The sequence below is a fragment of the Octopus bimaculoides genome, chromosome 25 (genome assembly GCF_046866305.1).
Source record: "Octopus bimaculoides isolate indiv1 chromosome 25, ASM4686630v1, whole genome shotgun sequence".
NCBI lineage: Eukaryota > Metazoa > Mollusca > Cephalopoda > Octopoda > Octopodidae > Octopus > Octopus bimaculoides.
Window position 1 is genome coordinate 8,447,429 of NC_142952.1, and position 23,273 is coordinate 8,470,701.

The 23,273-nt window shown below is 32.5% G+C and overlaps 5 protein-coding genes across 6 annotated transcripts in view; all 5 read right to left on the reverse strand.

Annotated features, from left to right (window-relative positions):
* LOC106880118 (uncharacterized) overlaps positions 1-6,365 on the reverse strand; it is a 21,221-nt gene extending 14,856 nt beyond the window's left edge. The window contains exon 1 of the mRNA XM_052976216.2: positions 6,009-6,365. The gene's annotated coding sequence lies outside the window, so the exon portion shown is untranslated. The remainder of the gene's footprint in view (positions 1-6,008) is intronic.
* On the reverse strand, positions 1,301-4,985 carry LOC106883748 (uncharacterized). The gene is made up of 2 exons (XM_089341959.1): positions 3,773-4,985; positions 1,301-3,683 (listed from the first exon to the last, which is right to left on the reverse strand). Exon 2 carries the CDS (start codon positions 3,333-3,335, stop codon positions 2,286-2,288), a length of 1,050 nt encoding a protein of 349 aa, XP_089198085.1. The 5' UTR covers positions 3,336-3,683; positions 3,773-4,985; the 3' UTR covers positions 1,301-2,285.
* Positions 6,366-6,568: 203 nt separating the features above from the next.
* Positions 6,569-12,143, reverse strand: LOC149131072 (uncharacterized). The gene is made up of 2 exons (XM_089341962.1): positions 11,771-12,143; positions 6,569-8,653 (listed from the first exon to the last, which is right to left on the reverse strand). The coding sequence occupies exon 2, from the start codon at positions 8,302-8,304 to the stop codon at positions 7,333-7,335; it is 972 nt and encodes a 323-aa protein (XP_089198088.1). The 5' UTR covers positions 8,305-8,653; positions 11,771-12,143; the 3' UTR covers positions 6,569-7,332.
* Positions 12,144-12,266: 123 nt separating this feature from the next.
* LOC128250666 (uncharacterized) lies at positions 12,267-17,100 on the reverse strand. Its single transcript, XM_052976214.2, has 2 exons — positions 15,836-17,100; positions 12,267-14,586 (listed from the first exon to the last, which is right to left on the reverse strand). The coding sequence occupies exon 2, from the start codon at positions 14,236-14,238 to the stop codon at positions 13,105-13,107; it is 1,134 nt and encodes a 377-aa protein (XP_052832174.1). The 5' UTR covers positions 14,239-14,586; positions 15,836-17,100; the 3' UTR covers positions 12,267-13,104.
* A 120-nt stretch (positions 17,101-17,220) lies between these two features.
* Positions 17,221-21,906, reverse strand: LOC106874601 (uncharacterized). 2 transcript variants are annotated; one of them, XM_052976213.2, is made up of 2 exons: positions 21,576-21,906; positions 17,221-19,692 (listed from the first exon to the last, which is right to left on the reverse strand). In XM_052976213.2, the coding sequence occupies exon 2, from the start codon at positions 19,341-19,343 to the stop codon at positions 17,793-17,795; it is 1,551 nt and encodes a 516-aa protein (XP_052832173.1). In that variant the 5' UTR covers positions 19,344-19,692; positions 21,576-21,906; the 3' UTR covers positions 17,221-17,792. The 2 variants fall into 2 exon arrangements, with proteins under 2 accessions (XP_052832173.1, XP_052832172.1); XM_052976212.2 differs by having other exon boundaries at positions 20,667-21,906.
* Positions 21,907-23,273: the final 1,367 nt, after the last annotated feature.

Genomic DNA, 23,273 nt, shown 5'->3' on the forward strand with positions numbered 1-23,273 from the left:
TATATATTTATATATATATTTATATATATATATTTATATATTTATATATATATTTATTATTATATATATATATATATTTATATATATATATATATATTTATATATTTATATATATATATATATATATATTTATATATATATTTATATATATATATTTATATATATATATATTTATATATATATTTATATATATATATATTTATATATATATATATATTTATATATATATATATATTTATATATATATATATATTTATATATATATATATATTTATATATATATATATATTTATATATATATATATATTTATATATATATATATATTTATATATATATATATATTTATATATATATATATATTTATATATATATATATATTATTTATATATATATTTATTTATATATATATATATTTATATATATATATATATTTATATATATATATATTTATATATATATATATTTATATATATATATATTTATATATTTATATATATATATATTTATATATATATATATTTATTATATATATATATTTATATATATATATATTTATATATATATATATTTATATATATATATATTTATATATATTTATATATATATATATATTTATATATATATATATTTATATATATATATATATTTATATATATATATATTTATATATATATATATTTATATATATATATTTATATATATATATATATATATTATATATATATATATTTATATATATATATATATTTATATATATATATTTATATATATATATTTATATATATATATATTTATATATATATATTTATATATATATATATTTATATATATATATATATTTATATATATATATATTTATATATATATATATTTATATATATTTATATATATATATATATATTTATATATATATATATTTATATATATTTATATATATATATATATTTATATATATATATATTTATATATATATATATATATATATATATATATATATATTTATATATATATATATTTATATATATATATATTTATATATATATTTATATATATATATATTTATATATATATATATTTATATATATATATATTTATATATATATTTATATATATATATATTTATATACATATATATATATATATATATATATATATATATATATATATATATATATACAGGGTGTTCCAAAAAGATGTACTCTCTTTGACTTCCCAGTACTCATGCATTTTGTGTTCAAGTAGATGTTTATTGATATACATACAATCCTAAAAAGTTTAAATTAAATTCAGGAAAATAAATTGTTGTAGAAACGATTATTTATTGTCATTTAGAATTATTTAATGTTCTCTCTCATTCTTGCGTGTTCGCAAATGTTCAAACTGCCTTCTTTCATTTTCCAAACAAAGCTGATAATGTCCAACAATGGATTCAACAACATTGACAAACATTTCATTTAGAATTGCAACACATTGTATTCGAATTTCATTTTTTAAATCATCAATTGTCACTGGTTTTGTAATGTAAACATCATCTTTGAGATGTCCCCATAAAAAAAAAAAATCCATTGGTGTAAGGTCTGGTGGAACGTGCAGGAAATTCAACGCTACCTCTCCTCCCAATCCATTTGTTTGGATTTGTTGCATCGAGGTAAGCCCGTACATCACAAATAACAATACTTTCAGAAATCTTTTAATTTATACTGTTGATTGTAAATAATTGTGTAAATGAAAAAAAAAATAAACATCTTCGATAATCAGGAAAAAACATTTCACTTATATCACTTATATGCTTCATTTCGAGGAATGCTTTTTAGAGCTGACCGCAAGTATTATACTGAGGAGCCAACAATGGAGAAGCTGTTATGTTGCTAGTAAGTGTAATGCTGATATTTCTGATCATTTCCCACCTACTTCAAAAAGTGTATCTTTATACAGAGATGAGTCATTTGTTACAGAGAATGATTTACTGCAAAATATCAATGATATGTGTTTTCTTCAGAATAAACCCATCTGTATTTAATTAAATTACTATTTTCAGAAAATGATTTACCATATCACAACTGTGTGATTTTTCTCCTGTACCAATGCATTTGTGAGTAGTGAAAGCAATTCTTACAGAGAATCATGTACCACATATACTACAGTACTGGGTTCTTTTGTTGTATGAATACAATTGTGCTTAGTTACATCAGTATTTTCAGATAGATTTACAGCAAATATCACACTGATAGGGTATCTCTCCTGTTTGAGAGAATGATCTATCACAGACATCAATGTGATATGGCTACTGTCCAGTATGAGTGTGTTTGTGTTTATTTAACTGAACTTTTGCTGAGAATGATTTACCACAGATATTACAATGATGTAGCTTCTCACCTGTATGAATACTTTTGTGTCTGATTAAGGCAGTACTACGGGAGAATGATTTATCACAGACATCACAGTGATATGGCTTCTCACCTGTATGAATAGGTACATGATTAATTAGGCCAGAACTTTGAGAAAAAGATTTACCACAGGTATCACAGCTGTATGGCTCTTCTCCTGTGTGAATACGTTTGTGAACAGTTAATCCTGTTCCATAAGAGAATGATTTACCACAGATATCACAGTGATATGGTTTCTCTCCAGTATGAATACGTATGTGAGAATTTAAATGTACTTTTTGAAAGAATGATTTTCCACAGATATCACAGTGATAGGACTTCTCTCCTGTATGAATTAACTTGTGTGTAACTAAATTACATCTCTCAGAGAATGATTCACCACAAATATTACACTGATATGGCTTCTCACCAGTATGGCTACGTACATGGCGAGTTAGGCTATCAGACCGAGAGAATGATTTATTACAGATATCACAGTGATATGGTTTTTCACCTGTATGAGTACGTTTATGGTCTTCTAAGTGACTTTTTAGAGTGAATGATTGACCACAGATATCACATCCATATGGCCTTTCTCCTGTATGGATGCGTTTGTGAGTTATTAAATGATGTGTACGAGAGAATGATTTACCACAGGTATCACAGCTATGTGCTTTCTCTCCTGTATGTGTACGTTTATGTTCATTTAATGTGCTTTTCGTAGCAAATGATTTACCACAGGTATCACATCCATATGGCTTTTCTCCAGTATGGATATGTTTGTGAGTAACTAAGGTATGTAATCGAGAGAATGATTTACCACAGATATCACAGTGAAATGGTTTCTCTCCTGTGTGAACAATTTTATGATTAATAAGGCTACTTTTTAGAGAGAATGTCTTTTGACAGATATCACAGGGGTATGACGATTTTCTCACCTCTTTTGGTAATTCTTCAGGAAAATTCATTCTTCTTTAATATTTCTTTTCACACAACAATTATATTAATATTGATTTCTCTATTTATTACTGCACTGATGAAAACCCTTCTACTGCAATATTTCCATCAATTGTTATCTCAGTTTGTATCAGAAAACAGTAGCAAATTCATTAAAAAATCTGTCCAGATTTATATGGAACATAAAATCATCTCATGCACCTTGTAGGCAACGATTAGCAATGTCTCATTCCGAAGAACTAACTCTCAGTAAATTTATTGCAATGGAGTTGTAGTTCTTCTGTATAAAATCTTCCTTGTGTCAATAAATGTCAATATATATTGATGATATTGCTTTAATGCCAATGTCATCTGATATTCTGAAATGACAGAGAAATAGTGTAAGATATTGAAGATGATTAAAAAGTAGAGATATAACAGAGAAATTTTACTACAATTCTACATTTACCTCAACAACTGAACTTTACTTTTGGATTTGTTTACACATTTACTTAATGTATAAACCAGCAGTGTCGATGAAGAGGCAGGAGAGAAAGAACGACTGTATGCCCCTCAGCGAGGTGAATAATTTCATGCAGCATGTAAAAGTTTGACCTCTCTAGCTAAAGAGTAGCTGCTTGCATCGAATTAAGATCCAACGATACAGATGCTACTGGAGACAAAAAAGGAGAAACAGCAGTCGGACTGTTTCCAGTGTAATTTAATATGTTGACAAAGAGGAAACCAACTAATCCACTGAACCGACCTCCATCATAGGGGCGAGATGGCTTGTACATCTGACTGCAAATGATCCCCCCCCCCCTCCGTAAGCTCACGCATTCTGCAAAGGAGTTGGGTTGGTGTCCTATCGCCCAAGTGTTCTTTGTTAACTAGAGTTCGAAATCTTTTCTCCACTGATAGAAACATCTGATGGAGGACTTCATGTTTTATTGATAAATATGAAGCATCTTGAGGTGTGTCTGTGATTAGATCTTTCAAATAAACTGCCAAGGACGAGGAATGGCACTCAACAAAATGTGTAGCTGTTGCTGCTTCAACTGATATTCTTTCGTTACTATCAGCAAAGTTGTCATTTGAAGCATGTGGTTTTGTTCGATAATTTCATTAAAAATTTTTATCTCTTTACTCTTCTTTGGAAAAGTAAAGAAGTAGGAGCAGAAATTGAAATCTTCGAAGTGAGAGCAGGAAGCTGAAAGAGAGGAGAATAAGAAAATGTATGGGCGTGAATGTATATGTATGTGTGTGTGTGTGTGAGAGAGAGAGAGAGCGAGTGTCAGTGAGGGTGTGTGTTGTCATGTAAGTATTTTATTCCATGTATGTGTAAGGGGTACTCACTCACTCTCTCTCTCATCTTTCATATACACGTACATGCATAAATGCATATGCTTGCAGATAAGAACGAACCCTAGCCACTTAGACATGTGCAAAAAAAAAAAACGAGAACACACCTTCACACACACTCTCTCTCTCTCACGTGTGCACACATACATACAAAAAGGATGTATGTATGTGCATATGAAAGATATGTGTGTGAGGGAAAGAGAGAGCGAGTGAGTACGCCTTACATATACATGCAAAAGAATGCATCCATAACAACACCTTCACTCACTCAATCTCTCTCTCTCTCACACGTCCATTTCATATACATGTACATACATTTTCACTTACTCTCTTTCACTTCCTGCTCTCACTTCAGAGCTTTCAATTTCTGCTCTTACTTCAAAGCAAATTGTCGCCTTCTAAGGAAGAAAAAAGAAAAAAAAAAAAAAATTACGGAAATTAACGAACAATACCATAACGATACCACGTGCTTCAAATGACAACTTTGCTGACAGTAATAAAAGAATAACGAAACTATACCGAATTGACTACTATAAATATATTGATTATTCTGTGTATGCATTGTCAATTTTCTTTGTAATATATATATATAATTCCATCTATCGTTTTTATCCGCACACTTCGTTAAATTCCGTAAAAAATTTATTTATTTACTTTTTGCAGGCCGAGTTCATTTCCATGTATTTGTAGTCAGTCACATACGCACGTGTTATTGTATGTATGTTTGTATACATTTATGCATGTGTGTGTGTGAGAGAGAGAGAGTGAAAGGATGTGTTGTCATGCATACATACATCTTTTTTCTATGCATGGAAGTGCGAGACAGAGAGTGATGGCTAAGTGGCACTCACACATACAAACAAAAAGATGTATGCACGGCGATCTTACGCCGTATGCATGTTTATGTATGTACATATACATGACAACACAATCCTTCGCTCACACATCCATTTCATATACACATACATGCATCTTTCACTTTAAAACAAAAGTAAATAAAATTTTTTACGGAAATTAACGAACAAAACCATTTGTTCTCTTTGACATTTCTGAGACAACTGAAAGATGGCATTCTTTACCATGACAAAAATGCCTATATATATATATATATATTTATATATATTATACACACGTGAAGAAGGTCAGTAGCCATATTGAAGACAAAATACACCCAATGTTTAGTAGAAAATAAATAAAGCCATTACGTGAAAAATGTGCCTCTTTGAAACGAAAACAATAAACAGCTTTGACATGTTAGCAAATGGTAACAAGGAATAATCTTGCATATGAAAGGGAACCAAATATAATGTGTATGAAACACAGGAAAAAATCGCATGACTTACTATATACACTGAGGTCTATGTGAAGCAGAGTGGAAGTTGATGTTTATCAAATGAGTTGCGAGTTGTTGGGGATGACACAGAAAATGTGTCATGTTGAACAAAGGCAACGTTACCACTATGCCATCAAATACGCAACTGCCATGCTATTTAAAATAAGGGTACACAATACAGCTGGGTGGAAATTGCTACTTGTATTATTACACCTCCAGCTCTGAATGGCTGGAGTCTGCCAAAGCACAACTGAACTAAGCCACAGCAACAAAATAGATCTTTTCCCGTCTTACTACAGAAATTCCGTTCCAATTAATTTCGACTCATGTTTTGTAAGTTAATTATCTAAAGAATATTTTCAACAATAGAGATCATCATATCCTCTGTGGTATCCATGTAATAATCGACTCCATAAATTTTACCTTAAAAATATGGTCTAAAAAATTCAACTTTTACATGAGTATATACAATAATCAAGTTCAATAAAATGGAAAACGAAAGTAAATAATTTGATCCTGTTACAACACAAGTCATTTTAATAACAACTAATCAACCAATAAACAACACAATATATTTACATAAATTTTAATAAAAGTTTCGAAAATAGCTGGAATACTTTTCATCTTATTCTTTTCTCAAATGGTGCAAACCTGAGGCTGAATGTGTTAGCTCTATTTAAGCTGGATTGGAGTAAGCACAGTTTTAGAGAATGTCCAAAACAGAGAATGTATCAGATTACAAATTTAAGGATAACCAAAATAAGTAATGTTAAACATAACTGAATTCAGTAAAATATAAAGTGAAAAACAATTTGATTCTATTTAACACAAGTCATTTTAATAACAGCTAATCAATCAATAAACAATACAATATATTTAATAAATTAATAATTAATACTACCATAACAAAAAGGAAAACTTCATTCAAAGTTCTCAATGAGTCAGGAAAAACATTTCACTTCTGTTTTCCATTTTTGGTGGATGGTTTTAATGACTGCCAACCTGACATATCGTTATCTATTTCATTGTACTGTTTTAATGACAGACATATTATGAGTGCAGTTGTGCTTGGCTACATCACTATTTTGACAAATTTCTACTGCAAATATCACAGAATAGGGTATCTATCCTGTTTGAGAGAATGATCTATCACAGACATCAGTGAGATATGGCTACTGTCCAGTATGAGTGTATCTGTGTTTACTTAACCGAACTTTTAGCGAGAATGATTTACCACAGGTATTACAATGACATGGCTTCTCACCTGTATGAATAAGTTTGTGTCTAATTAAGACAGAACTATGAGAGAATGATTTTCCACAGATATCACAGTGTTATGGCTTCTCACCTGTATGAGTAAGAACATGCTTAATTAGGCCAGATCTTTGAGAAAACGATTTACCACAGGTATCACAGCTGTATGGCTTTTCTCCTGTGTGAATACGTTTGTGAACAGTTAATACTGATCTATAAGAGAATGATTTACCACAGATATCACAGTGATATGGTTTCTCTCCAGTATGAATACGTATGTGAGAATTTAAATGTACTTTTTGAAAGAAGGATTTTCCACAGATATCACAGCGATATGGCTTCTCTCCTGTATGAATAAACTTGTGTTTAGCTAAATTACCTCTGTCAGAGAATGATTCACCACAAATATTACACTGATATGGCTTCTCACCTGTATGGCTACGTACATGGCAAGTTAGGCTATCAGACCGAGAGAATGATTTATTACAGATATCACAGTGATATGGTTTTTCACCTGTATGAGTACGTTTATGATCTTCTAAGTGACATTTTAGAGTGAATGATTGACCACAGATATCACATCCATATGGCCTTTCTCCTGTATGGATGCGTTTGTGAATTATTAAATGATATGTACGAGAGAATGATTTACCACAGATATCACAGCTATGTGCTTTCTCTCCTGTATGTATACGTTTATGTTCGGATAATGTGCTTTTCGTAGCAAATGACTTACCACAGGTATCACATCCATATGGCTTTTCTCCTGTATGGATGCGTTTATGTTCGGTTAATGTGCTTTTCGTAGCAAATGATTTACCACAGGTATCACATCTATATGGCTTTTCTCCAGTATGGATATGTTTGTGAGTAACTAGGATATGTAATCGAGAGAATGATTTATCACAGATATCACAGTGAAATGGTTTCTCTCCTGTGTGAACAATTTTATGATTAATAAGACTACTTTTTAGAGAGAATGTCTTTTGACAGATATCACAGGGGTATGACGATTTTCTCACCTCTTTTGGTAATTCTTCAGGAAAATCCATTCTTTTTTAATATTTCTTTTCACACAACAATTACATTAATATTGATTTCACTATTTATTACTGCACTGATGAAAACCCTTCTACTGCAATATTTCCATCAATTGTTATCTCAGTTGGTATCAGAAAACAGTAGCAAATTCATTAAAAAATCTGTCCAGATTTATATGGAACATAAAATCATTTCATGCACCTTGTAGGCAACGATTAGCAATGTCTCACTCCGAAGAACTAACTCTCAGTAAATTTATTGCAATGGAGTTGTAGTTCTTCTGTATAAAATCTTCCTTTTTGTCAGTAAATGTCAATATATATTGATGCTATAGCTTTAATGCCAATGTCATCTGATATTCTGAAATGACAGAGAAATAGTGTAAGATATTGAAGATGATTAAAAAGTAAAGATATGGAAGTGAAATTTTACTACAATTCTACAGTTACCTCAACAACTGAACTTTACTTTTGAATTTGTTTATACATTTACTTAATGTATAAACCAGCAGTGTCGATGAAGAGGCAGGAGAGAAAGAACGACTGTATGCCCCTCAGCGAGGTGAATAATTCCATGCAGCACGTAAAAGTTTGATTTCTCTAGCTAAAGAGTAGCTGCTTGCAACGAATTAAGATCCAACGATAGAGATGCTACTGGAGACAAAAAAGGAGAAACAGCAGTTGGACTGCCTCCAGTGTAATCTAATATGTTGACAAAGAGGAAACCAACTGATCCACTGAACCGACCTCAGAGATGGCTTGTACATTTGACTGCAAATGACCCACCCACCGTAAGCTCACGCATTCTGCAAAGGAGTTGGGTTGGTGTCCTATCGCCCAAGTGTTCTTTGTTAACTAGAGTTCGAAATGTTTTCTCCCCTGATAGAAATGTCCGATGAAGGACTTCATGTTTCATTGATAAATATGAAGCACCTTCAGGTGTGTCTGTGATTAGATCTTTCAAATGAACCACCAAGGACGAGGAATGGCACTCAACAAAATGTGTAGCTGTTGCAGCTTCAACTTAATATTGTCCACAGCTAAGTATGCCTCCATTTGCTCAAACCAAATGGCTAATCAATATAGTATGTGCGAACTAGGTATTCTTTCGTTTCTGTCAGCAAACTTGTCATTTGAAGCATGTGGTATTGTTCGATAATTTTCCTAAGAAATTTTTATTTCCTTACTCTTCTTTAGAAGGCAGCAATTTGCTTTGAAGTAAGAGCAGAAATTGAAAGCTCTGAGGTGAGAGCAGGAAGTGAAAGAGAGTAAGTGAAAATGTATGTACATGTATATGAAATGGACATGTGTGAGAGAGAGAGAGAGTGAGTGAAGGTGTTATGTCTGTATTTTTTTGCATGTATGTGTAAAGCGCACTCACTTGCTCTCTCCCTCACACACATATCTTTCATATACACATACATACATCCTTTTTGTATGTATGTATGCACACGTGAGAGAGTGAGAGAGAGAGAGAGAGAGTGTGTGTGTGTGTAAAGGTGTGTTCTCATGTTTTTTGTTTTTCTTTTTGCATGTATGTCTAAGAGGCTACGGTTCGTTCTTACCTGCAAGCATATGTATTTCTGCATGTACGTGTATATGAAAGATTTGTGTGTGTGTGAGAGAGAGAGAGAGAGAGAGAGAGAGAGAGCGAGAGAGAGAGAGAGAGAGAGAGAAAGAGAGAGAGAGAGTGAGAGGGTGAGTGAGTGTCTCTTATACATACATGGAATAAAATACATGACAACACACATACATATACATATAAACTCACGTCCAAACATTTCACATTCTCCTCTCTTTCAACTTCCTGCTCTCACTTCAAAGCAAATAGTCGCCTTCCAAGGAGGAGTAAAGAAATAAAAAAAAATTACGGAAATTAACGAACAATACCATAACGATACCACGTGCTTCAAATGACAACTATGTTGACAGTAACAAAAGAATAACGAAACTATACCGAATTGACGGATCTATTTCAAAACGGGGGCACCAGTATTTTCTTAACGAAACACTAACGAAACACTTTGAAACTTGGGACACTGGTAGAATGTGTCATATAAAACATCTTTTACTCTTAGTCTTCTTAACAAAAAACCGTACATCGCAAGTTATTCCATGTTAAAGTTGTCGTATTTCTGTAATTTCAACCAATCACTGACGTCTATTCAGCTGAACAGAGTTACTGCTGGGCGGTCATAAAAATGTTATTCCCTGTGACATATTTCATCCGGTTTAATCGTAATTTATACGCATATATTGTTTATATAATAAATTACGCTGTGCGTATCTATGTGTGTAACAATTTTAGAGTTCGGATTCTAGAGTTAGGGTTAGGGTTAACAGTCTAGTTAGGGTTAGGGGATTAATACGATATACACCGTTACAGCGCTAACTGTTTTCAACTGAATAGACGTCAGTGATTAGTAGAAATAAGACAATTTTTTACACGAAATAAATTCGAATACAAAAATTTTTTTCTGTTCTATAACACAAAATAGATAAGTATACGAAGTTTGAAAGTCTTTCGGTACCAAAAACACTACATAAAACATAAATGAAAACTGGTGCCCCAGTTTTGAAATAGATCCGAATTGACTACTATAATAAATATATTGATTATTCTGTGTATGCATTCTCAATTTTCTTTGTAATATATATATATATATATATATATATATATATATATATATATATATATATGTATATATACATATAGCCATCTGTCGTTTTTATCCGCACACTTCGTTAAATTCCGTAAAAAATTTATTTATTTACTTTTTGCAGGCCGAGTTCATTTCCATGTATTTGTAGTCAGTCACATACGCACGTGTTATTGTATGTATGTTTGTATACATTTATGCATGTGTGTGTGTGAGAGAGAGAGAGTGAAAGGATGTATTGTCATGCATACATACATCTTTTTTCTATGCATGTAAGTGTGAGACAGAGAGAGTGATGGCTAAGTGGCACTCACACATACAAACAAAAAGATGTATGCACGGCGATCTTACGCCGTATGCATGTTTATGTATGTACATATACATGACAACACAATCCTTCGCTCACACATCCATTTCATATACACATACATACATCTTTCACTTTAAAACAAAAGTAAATAAAAATTTTTACGGAAATTAACGAACAAAACCATTTGTTCTCTTTGACATTTCTGAGACAACTGAAAGATGGCATTCTTTACCATGACAAAAATGCCTATATATATATATATATATATATATATATATTTATATATATTATACACACGTGAAGAAGGTCAGTAGCCATATTGAAGACAAAATACACCCAATGTTTAGTAGAAAATAAACAAAGCCATTACGTGAAAAATGTGCCTCTTTGAAACGAAAACAATAAACAGCTTTGACATGTTAGCAAATGGTAACAAGGAATAATCTTGCATATGAAAGGGAACCAAATATAATGTGTATGAAACACAAGAAAAAATCGCATGACTTACTATATACACTGAGGTCTATGTGAAGCAGAGTGGAAGTTGATGTTTATCAAATGAGTTGCGAGTTGTTGGGGATGACACAAACAATGTGACATGTTGAACAAAGGCAACGTTACCACTATGCCATCAAATACGCAACTCCCATGCTATTTAAAATAAGGGTACACAATACAGCTGGGTGGAAATTGCTACTTGTATTATTACACCTCCAGCTCTGAATGGCTGGAGTCTGCCAAAGCACAACTGAACTAAGCCACAGCAACAAAATAGATCTTTTCTCGTCTTACTACAGAAATTCCGTTCCAATTAATTTCTACTCATGTTGTGTAAGTTAATTATCTAAAGAATATTTTCAGCAATAGAGATCATCATATCCTCTGTGGTATCCATGTAATAATCGACCCCATAAATTTTACCTTAAAAATATGGTCTAAAAAATTCAACTTTTACATGAGTATATACAGTAATCAAGTTCAATAAAATGGAAAACGAAAGTAAATGATTTGATCCTGTTTTTAATAACAACTAATCAATAATCAATCAATAAACAATACAATATATTTTACATTAATTTTAATAAAAGCATATCTCAACTTCAGTTTAGAAAATAGCTGGAATACTTTTCATCTTATTCTTTTCTCAACTGGTGCTAACCTGAGGCTGAATGCATTAGCTCTGTTTAAGTTGGATTGGAGGAAGCACAGTTTTAGAGAATGTCCAAAACAGAGAATGAATCAGATTGCAAATTTAAGGATAACCAAAATAAGTAATGTTAAACATAACTGAATTCAGTAAAATGTAAAGTGAACAACAATTTGATCCTATTAAACACAAGTCATTTTAATAACAGCTAATCAATCAATAAACAATACAATATATTTAATAAATTAATAATTAATGCTACCATAAGAAAAAGGAAAGCTTCATTCAAAGTCCTCAATGAGTCAGGAAAAACATTTCAGTTCTATTTTCCATTTTTGGTGGATGGTTTTAATGACTGCCAACCTGACATATCGTTATCTATTTCATTGTACTGTTTTAATGACTGACATATCATGAATGCAGTTGTGCTTGGCTACATCACTATTTTGACAAATTTCTACTGCAAATATCACAGAATAGGGTATCTATCCTGTTTGAGAGAATGATCTATCACAGACATCAGTGAGATATGGCTACTGTCCAGTATGAGTGTATCTGTGTTTACTTAACCGAACTTTTAACGAGAATGATTTACCACAGGTATTACAATGACATGGCTTCTCACCTGTATGAATAAGTTTGTGTATAATTAAGACAGAACTATGAGAGAATGATTTTCCACAGATATCACAGTATTATGGCTTCACACCTGTATGAATAGGTACATGCTTTATTAGGCCAGATCTTCGAGAAAACGATTTACCACAGGTATCACAGCTGTATGGCTTTTCTCCTGTGTGAATACGTTTGTGAACAGTTAATCCTGATCTATAAGAGAATGATTTACCACAGATATCACAGTGAAATGGCTTCTCTCCAGTGTGCATACGTATGTGAGAATATAAATGTACTTTTTGAAAGAATGATTTTCCACAGATATCACAGCGATATGACTTCTCTCCTGTATGAATTAACTTGTGTGTAACTAAATTACATCTTTCAGAGAATGACTCACCACAAATATTACACTCATATGGCTTCTCACCTGTATGAATACGTATGTGGCGAGTTAGGTTAGGAGACCGAGAGAATGATTTATTACAGATATCACAGTGATATGGTTTTTCACCTGTATGAGTACGTTTATGGTCTTCTAAGTGACTTTTTAGAGTGAATGATTGACCACAGATATCACATCCATATGGCCTTTCTCCTGTATGGATGCGTTTGTGAATTATTAAATGATGTGTACGAGAGAATGATTTACCACAGATATCACAGTTAATCTCTCCTGTATGTATACGTCTATGTCGTGTTAACCTGCATTTTGCAGAGAATGATTTATCACAGATATCACACTGATATGGTTTTTCACCAGTATGAGTACGTGTATGATCTTCTAAGAGACTTTTGAGAGTGAATGATTTACCACAGGTATCACATCCATATGGCTTTACTCCAGTATGGATATATTTGTGAGTAATTAAGGATTGTAATCGAGAGAATGATTTACCACAGATATCACAGCAATGTGCTTTCTCTCCTGTATGTATACGTTTATGTTCTGTTAATGTGCTTTTCGTAGCAAATGATTTACCACAGGTATCACATCCATATGGATTTTTTCCAGTATGGATATATTTGTGAGTCATTAAGGTTTGTAATCGAGAGAATGATTTACCACAGATATCACAGTGAAATGGTTTCTCTCCTGTGTGAACAATTTTATGATTATTGAGGCTACTTTTTAGAGAGAATGTCTTTTGACAGATATCACAGGGGTATGACGATTTTCTCACCTCTTTTGGTAATTCTTCAGGAAAATCCATTCTTCTTTAATATTTCTTTTCACACAACAATTACATTAATATTGATTTCACTATTTATTACTGCACTGATGAAAACCCTTCTACTGCAATATTTCCATCAATTGTTATCTCAGTTGGTATCAGAAAACAGTAGCAAATTCATTAAAAAATCTGTTCAAATTTAGATGGAATATAAAATCATTTCATGCACCTTGTAGGCAACGATTAGCAATGTCTCACTCCGAAGAACTAACTCTCAGTAAATTTATTGCAATGGAGTTGTAGTTCTTCTGTATAAAATCTTCCTTTTGTCAGTAAATGTCAATATATATTGATGCTATAGCTTTAATGCCAATGTCATCTGATATTCTGAAATGACAGAGAAATAGTGTAAGATATTGAAGATGATTAAAAAGTAGAGATACGACAGTGAAATTTTACTACAATTCTACATTTACCTCAACAACTGAACTTTACTTTTGAATGTGTTAACACATTTACTGAATACAGATATACCTTCAGGTTGTGAAACATTACCAATATTTCAATAGACAATAGTGATTATACATATATGAACAAGTGATTTCAGTCATTGTATCTTTAGGCCTTCTCTGATATTCAGTTACATTGAGTATTTTGTGCCAAACTCTTTACTAAATCCACAGGAGTACATTGTTCCTAGTGTCCATATCCAGGATATTCTCCTCATTTAGTATTGTTTGTGATGTCACTGCTTTATTTCACGTCAACCAGAGTATATATATGTATATATATATCTTGATATATAAATTGTTTTGTGTGTCTGTCTGTTTGTGCGCTTAACACTCAAGTAGTGTTCATGCGATCGTGCTGAAATTTTAAACAATTGTTAGTTTCAAAGTGTGAATCGCTATTGGCATAACTACAGGGTTTTACCCCCCAAAGTCTGGGGGGTAAAACCCTGTAGTTATGCCATCGCTATTTCTGTAATTATTTCAACGTGTTTGTTTCGCCATTAAAAGTAACCAGTTGCTTAGACTTTTTCTATTACTCAAACCAAAAATAAATTTCCCCTCAAATTTCTTTATAATCGTAATCTGTGCCGTTTGAAAGGTATTTCAATAAAAGATGTCCATTTTCCTAAAAGTTATGAGGAAAAAATCGGATCTTGTATATTCGTTTAATACACATGTGAGAGCAGAAAGTGAAAGCGAGGAGAATGTGAAGGATGTATGTACGCGTATATGAAAAAAACGTGTGTGTGAGAGAGAGAGAGAGAGAGAGAGAGTGAATGAATGAATGAATGAAGGTGTGTTGCCATGTATTTTTTTTCATGTATAAGTGGCGAGGGTTCGTTCAGCACTTTGTAGTCAGTCACACACACACATATATACCTATTATCTTTTATATACACGTACATACATAAATACACATGTATAAATCTATTTTGTATGTGTGAGAGAGAGAGAGAGAGAACGACAATGAAATTCGCTCAAGTCAAAACGAAAAATGGTTTCTTTTCCTATTGTTACATGTTTTCCCATCAATATAATTACGTTATGATCAAAGTGAAACACAATTCTATTATTTACATTTACATATATTATTACACAATCGAAACGAACGTTTATCAACTTACCGTTTTCAAATGCAAACACTTAATCAATATGTTATACGTTTTCATCAATGTAAATATTTGTTAGAATGAGGTTTACCAATGTCAGGAATTCCGTATTTCTTCAACAATAACCCCGTGACATATTAACTATGAACGAGTGAAGCTGACTTTGTCTCCAGCCGCACTTTCGATCACAAATATGACACCCACAATGTCATAAGGAGACATTCGGTGTTTCGAATCTTTTTAATCTGACCGACAGATATACGCGTAGCGTCCATTATGTCACGGAATGGTCACAGTTGGGACGTCTTTGATCATATGTACTCAATCAGATCCATCTCGTGACTAAACAACAAGTGACGAACGGAACGAGACGAGGCAACGAGTTGCTAGAAAGAGCAACCAAATCTTCCTGACAAAAAGAAAAATGAAATTTCCGTCTTCAAGAAAAAAAAATAATAATAATGCAAGTTTATATTATTATATAATGTTCGCTTAGGAATTCATTACTTCTAGAAAAGAATAAAACAAAATGGTCATGGCTGGAACGCCTTTTCTCACAGATCCATTACAATCAGAGCTATCCTGTGGTTAAAACAATATTCTTCACTGAATGATGAAGCAGCTAAAGTTGAAAGAATAAAAGATAGCAAGTATCCATATTCCAAATATTGGGATTCCTTTATAAAAGAATATAATCTTGCATTTTTTTTCTTGAAGACAGAAATTTCTTTTTAGCTACTTTTTCTAGCAGGTCATGTAACTACATATAGGTTCCGTCGTTGGTCTATCTCAGTAATAATTTTGTTGTAATTTAGCCTCAAATCAACCCTGATACAGCAAAACTATGTTGCTATAAAAACATCTCTGGTTATAAAGAGGAGTGGCTGTGTGAGACGCGTGTAAGAGGCATAGTGACAAGACTAGAAACAGACTGAGCTCTTGGTGAAACTTGATTAATCTTAGAGAGAATCATATTAAAAATGTGAATAGAAATTCTTTAATTTCTTGAGGTAGATGGCTTAAATACCAGGAGGTGAGGCTGTACACTTCTCAGGTTAAGGCCTCTGACAACAACTATGAATTTTAATGGTTGTAAATTGTATTATTCTCAAAACCAGAAGTCTTTCGAACCATATTATATTTGAATAAAATGCATCATAAATTACATTAATTTTAATAAAAGCATTTCTCAACTTCAGTTTAGAAAATAGCTGGAATACTTTTCATCTTATTCTTTTCTCAACTGGTGCTAATCTGAAGCTGAATGTATTAGCTTTATTTAAGCACAGTTTTAGTGAATGTTCATAACAGAGAATTAATCAGATTGCAAATTTAAGGATAACTAAAATAAGTTAATGTTAAACATAATCAAATTCAATAAAATGCAAAGTAAACAACAATTTGACCCTGTTAAAACACAAGTCATTTTAATAACAGCTAATCAATCAATAACCAATGCAGTATATTTAATGAATTAATTATTGCTACCATAACAAAAAGGAAAGCTCATTCCAAGTCTTTCATGAGTCAGGAAAAACATTTCACTTCTATTTTCCACTTTTGGTGGATAGTTTTCATGACTGCCTGACATATCATCAATTTCATTGTATTGGATGTATTTTATTGTAGAACCAAAACTGCTGCTGTTTGTTCATTTATCACCCACTTCACAAAATGTATCTTTATACATAGATGAGTCATTTGTTACAAAGAATTTCTCTCCAAATATCACTGTGATATGCTTTTTCTTTAGAATAAACACGTACATTACAATGGTATATTCTGTTGTATGAATGCAATTGTGCTTAGTTACATCACTATTTTCACAGAAATATTTACTGCAAATACCACACTGATAGGGCATCTCTCCTGTTTGAGAGAATGATCTATCACAATGATATGGCTTTTCACCTGTATGAATAGGTACGTGGTTAATCAGGCCAGATCCTTGAGACAACAATTTACCATACTTCTATGGCTCTCCTGTGTGAATACGTTTGTGAACTGTTAATCCTCTTCCATAAGAGAATGACTTACCACAGATATCACAGTGATATGGTTTCTCTCCAGTATGAATACGTATGTGAGAATATAAATGTGCTTTTCGCAAAAACGATTTACCACAAGTTTCACAGTGATATGACTTCTCTTCTGTATGAATACGCTTGTGTCTAATTAAGACAGTACTAAGAGAGAATGATTTTCCACAGATATCACAGTGATATGGCTTCTCACCTATATGAATATATACATGGCTAATTAGGCCAGATCTTCGAGAAAATGATTTACCACAGGTATCACAGTTGTATGGCTTTTCTCCTGTGTGAATACGTTTGTGAACAGTTAATCCTGTTCCATAAGAGAATGATTTACCACAGATATCACAGTGAAATGGCTTCTCTCCAGTGTGCATACGTATGTGAGAATATAAATGTACTTTTTGAAAGAATGATTTACCACAGATATCACAGCGATATGACTTCTCTCCTGTATGAATTAACTTGTGTTTAGCTAAATTACCTCTGTCTGAGAAGGATTCACCACAAATATTACACTGATATGGTTTCTCACCCGTGTGACTACGTATGTGTCGAGTTAGGCCATCAGTCCAAGAGAATGATTTATCACAGATACCACAATGATATGGTTTTTCACCTGTATGAGTACGCTTGTGACTGTCTAAGTGACTTCTTAGAGAGAATGATTTACCACAGATATCACATCCATATGGCCTTTCTCCTGTATGGATGCGTTTGTGAGTAATTAAATGATCTGTACGGGAGAATGATTTACCACAAATATCACACTTATGCGCTTTCTCTCCTGTATGTTTACGCCTATGTCCAGTTAATGTGCGTTTGGCAGAGAATGATTCACCACAGATATCACACTGATATGGTTTTTCACCTGTAGGAATATGTTTATGATCTTCCAAAAGACTTCTTACAGTCAATGATTTACCATAGGTTTTAGATGATTTTTCTCTTTTATGGATGTGTTTGTGAGTAACTAAGGCTTGTATTCGAGAGAATGATTTATCACAGATATCACACTGATATGGTTCTTCACCAGTATGAGTACGTTTATGATCTTCTAAGTCACTTTTTTGAGTGAATGACTTATCACAGATATCACAGTTATGCGCTTTCTCTCCTGTATGTATACGACTATGTGCTGTTAATGTGCGTTTTGCAGTGAATGATTTACCACAGATGTCACACTGATATGGTTTTTCACCAGTATGAGTATGTTTATGATCTTCTAAGTGACTTTTTAGAGTGAATGATTTGCTACAGATATCACATCCATATGGCCTTTCTCCTGTATGTATGTGTTTATGATTAATTAAGGTTTGTAATCGAGAGAATGATTTATCACAGGTATCACATTGAAACGGTTTCTCTCCTCTGTGAACAATTTTATGATTAATAAGACTACTTTTTAGAGAAAATGACTTTTGACAGATATCACAGGGGTATGATGCTTTTCTCACCTCCTTTGGTAGTTGTTCAGGAAAATCCATTCTTCTTTAATATTTCTTTTTACACAACCAATTATATTGATATTGTTTTCGCTATTTATTACTGCACTGATGAAAATCCTTCTACTGCAATAGTTCCATCAATTGTTATCTCAGTTGGTATCAGAAAACAGTAGCAAATTCATTAAAAAATCTGTTCAAATTTAGATGGAATATAAAATCATTTCATGCACCTTGTAGGCAACGATTAGCAATGTCTCACTCCGAAGAACTAACTCTCAGTAAATTTATTGCAATGGAGTTGTAGTTCTTCTGTATAAAATCTTCCTTTTGTCAGTAAATGTCAATATATATTGATGCTATAGCTTTAATGCCAATGTCATCTGATATTCTGAAATGACAGAGAAATAGTGTAAGATATTGAAGATGATTAAAAAGTAGAGATATAACAGAGAAATTTTACTACAATTCTACATTTACCTCAACAACTGAACTTTACTTTTGAATGTGTTAACACATTTACTGAATACAGATATACCTTCAGGTTGTGAAACATTACCAATATTTCAATAAACAATAGTGATTATACATATATGAACAAGTGATTTCAGTCATTGTATCTTTAGGCCTTCTCTGATATTCAGTTACATTGAGTATTTTGAGCCGAACTCTTTACTAAATCCACAGGAGTACATTGTTCCTAGTGTCCATATGAAGGATATTCGACTCATTTAGTATTCTGTTTGTGATGTCACTGCTTTATTTCACTTCAACCAGTGTATGTATGTCTGTATGTATATATGTATGTATATTAGTTTCCTACACATTTTTTTTTACACCTGTTGCACTATTTTTTTCTGATTTTCGTTTCAACGTCAAGTTGTAAACTTTAACCATTTTTTCCCCTTCATATTCGTTAACCACACATTATTTTACACCTAGTACACTATTATTTTTAAAAAAATTTGTGACGGAGATGGGTGGGGTACGAACTCGGATAAATCACACGATCCAGTAACCCTACTTCGACACCCGGTCACAAAAATGAAATATATATAGTGTAATAGGTGTAAAATAATGTGTAGTAAACGAATATGAAGAAAAAGAAATTTCGTCGAAGAACGGAGAAGTGGTGAGAGGACTTCGGAACATTCCCGATGTGAATTTTCCGAGTCGTCACCGCCCCCTCCCGTTCGCCTGTGCGCATTTTTTTTTCATATTCGTCTACTACATGTTGTTTTAAACCTTTGCCCTTTTTTTTTTTTTTAGCTCGGATCAAAGAATTAGAGTTTAACCGAATAATCTTGCATATGAAAGGGCACCAAATATATGCGTATGCAAAATAGGAAAAATCGCATGACTTACTATATGCACTGAGGTTTATATGAAGTAGAGTGGAAGTTGATGTTCATCAAATGAGTTGCGAGTAATTGGTGGTGACACAAAATATGACATGTTAAACAAATCAACGATTCCTGAAAGCCGTCAAATCCATGATTGCCGACCATTCAAAAAAAAAAACGAACGCAATGTTACTAAGCGGAAATTACTACTTGTATTATTACGCCTCCAGCTTTGAATGACTGGAGTCTGCCGAAGCACAACTAAACTAAGCCACAGCAACAAAAGAGATCTCTTCGTGTCTCGCTACAGATATGTTAATACACCATTCAATTACCGTATTTTAACGTGTATATGGAAACCTTTTTTGGTGAAAGTAAAGAATACGTACAAAGAATACGGTGTTTAGGGTTTTTGTTACGCCGAAAATGGGTGGTGTACGTTTCTTTACCTCCGCCCCCTTTATTTGTCAAAAATTAGGTTCAGAAAATATGGGAGTTCCTTACACATAGATAGTATTATAATCCCTTACAAAACCATTTTTTTTCCAAATTTTAAACTCCCAAAATTAGGGGGTTCCTTATACACGTTAAAATACAGTAATTTCTATTCATGTTTTGTAAATTAATTATTTAAAGGATATTTCCAGCAATAGAGATCATTTCAATTTGGAAGTACTATCCTCTCTATGAAAGTCAAGACATGGAAATTCTTCTTTCACGAAGTTGTTATTTATTTCCAGTGCAAAATAATTAGTATTCTTAAAAGAAATGTCTTTTACTCATGTTGCTGTTTTCACATTTATGTGATTACTGTGTCTGAAAGAAATATCTTTTCCCATTCTTATGTTTGCACTCAAATATAAATACCTTATCCGCGAAATGAAACGCAATTCTATTATTATATCATTGAAACGAACGTTTATCAACTTACCGTTTTCAAATATAAACACTTAACTAATATGTTATACGTTTTCACCAAAATAAATATTTAATTGTTAGAATGAGGTTTACCAACGTTTTATCGACCTCATTCTATATCGACAGTCAAGCTGTTTATTATTTCTTCTACAATAACACCATAGCATATCACTATGAACGAGTGAAGCTGATTTCGACTCCAACCGCACTTTCGATCTCAAATATTACACCCGCAAAGACTTCGGAAAATTCACAAGATCCAATTTTTTTCCCCTCGTAAATGGATATCTTTTAATAAAATTGTGTATATATATATATATTTATATATATATATATACCTTTCAAACGGCATGCATTATGGATGCAGAATGTGCCGCAAACCCTTTATTTTTGTTCGGAAAAAAGGGTGGGGGTTCATATGTTTTTTTTGGCAAGACTTCCTTTTGTACCCGCACAAAAACACCCCTTTAAAATTTTTTTTTTTCTACACAAACCCACGTTTTCGGCTACGAAGAATACGAATCTGCAAAACAATTGGCAAAATCGGCATTTTGAAATTACCCCCTACTTTCTTCATTTTTAACTTGTTTCAGAATTTTTTTTTTTTCACTAAGTACAGCAAAAGGAATTTCTTACTATACCTTTCTTACATAGTGAGCAGGGCCATTCACCTGAAGGGGTTTGAATTTTGTCCATTTTTTTGCTCTCTAGCACTTTGGTCTTTGTTAACCTTAAGGCCCTTTTATTATAGGTTTTGTTTCCACATCAGGAATTTCTTTTCCAGTTGTTACAGATTCTGCTACCAGACTAACATCATCAGTATACTATAGTTCAATTGGACAGCCAGTCTTAAATTCCATTCATCTATCCCTAGTTTCCTAAGATAACGCCACATTACAGAGCAAGGTACTCTGTTGAAGGCTTTCTCCAGATCAACAAATGCCAAGTACAATGGCTTATTATTAAATACTTCTCTTGCAGTAGTGTGTCTCCTTGGCACAAAGCCAAACTGCTATAACTCACAACTTTCATCACCTGGTTCAGCAATTTGATGCCTCTGTAATTACTTCTGTCTTATGTCTTGCAGCTGCTCTGATGATGCCTTCCTGAATAACCTGGTTAACTATACAGGTGACAAGATCATATCCTGCTCTACCAGATACGTTTAAGCCTTTCAGCAGTGACTCCTGATGGACCAGGGGCTTTCCTTGTGCTTATACCTTTAATTGCCTTATTTATCATACCGCTGTCAACCTGGGCCCTCTGTTGTGTTCACATAAGGAGAAAATCCTTCAACTCTCCACATTTAATACCCTTTCATATACCATATATACTCGACTATAAGTTGTACTATTTTGCCTTGAAATTTTCACCTAAATTTGGGGGTGCGACTTATAAACACCCCCCAAAATCTTTGGATATTTTCTAGGTGCAAGCCATGTCTGAAGTGCTGATACTTGGAATTACTGAAAAAACCTGAATCGCTAATTCCGAAGCTGATCTTTAGACATTTCTTTATATATTTCTTTACTTCTGTTAAAATGAGATAAACAATTTTATAGACGAGGGCTTTTATAGTTGAGTATATATGGTACACACACACACATATATCTATATATGTGTCTTTGTGCCCCACCCTATTACTTGATGAGTTTATGTCCCTGTAACTTAGCTGTTCAGTAAGAGACCGATAAAATAAATCGCTGGCTTA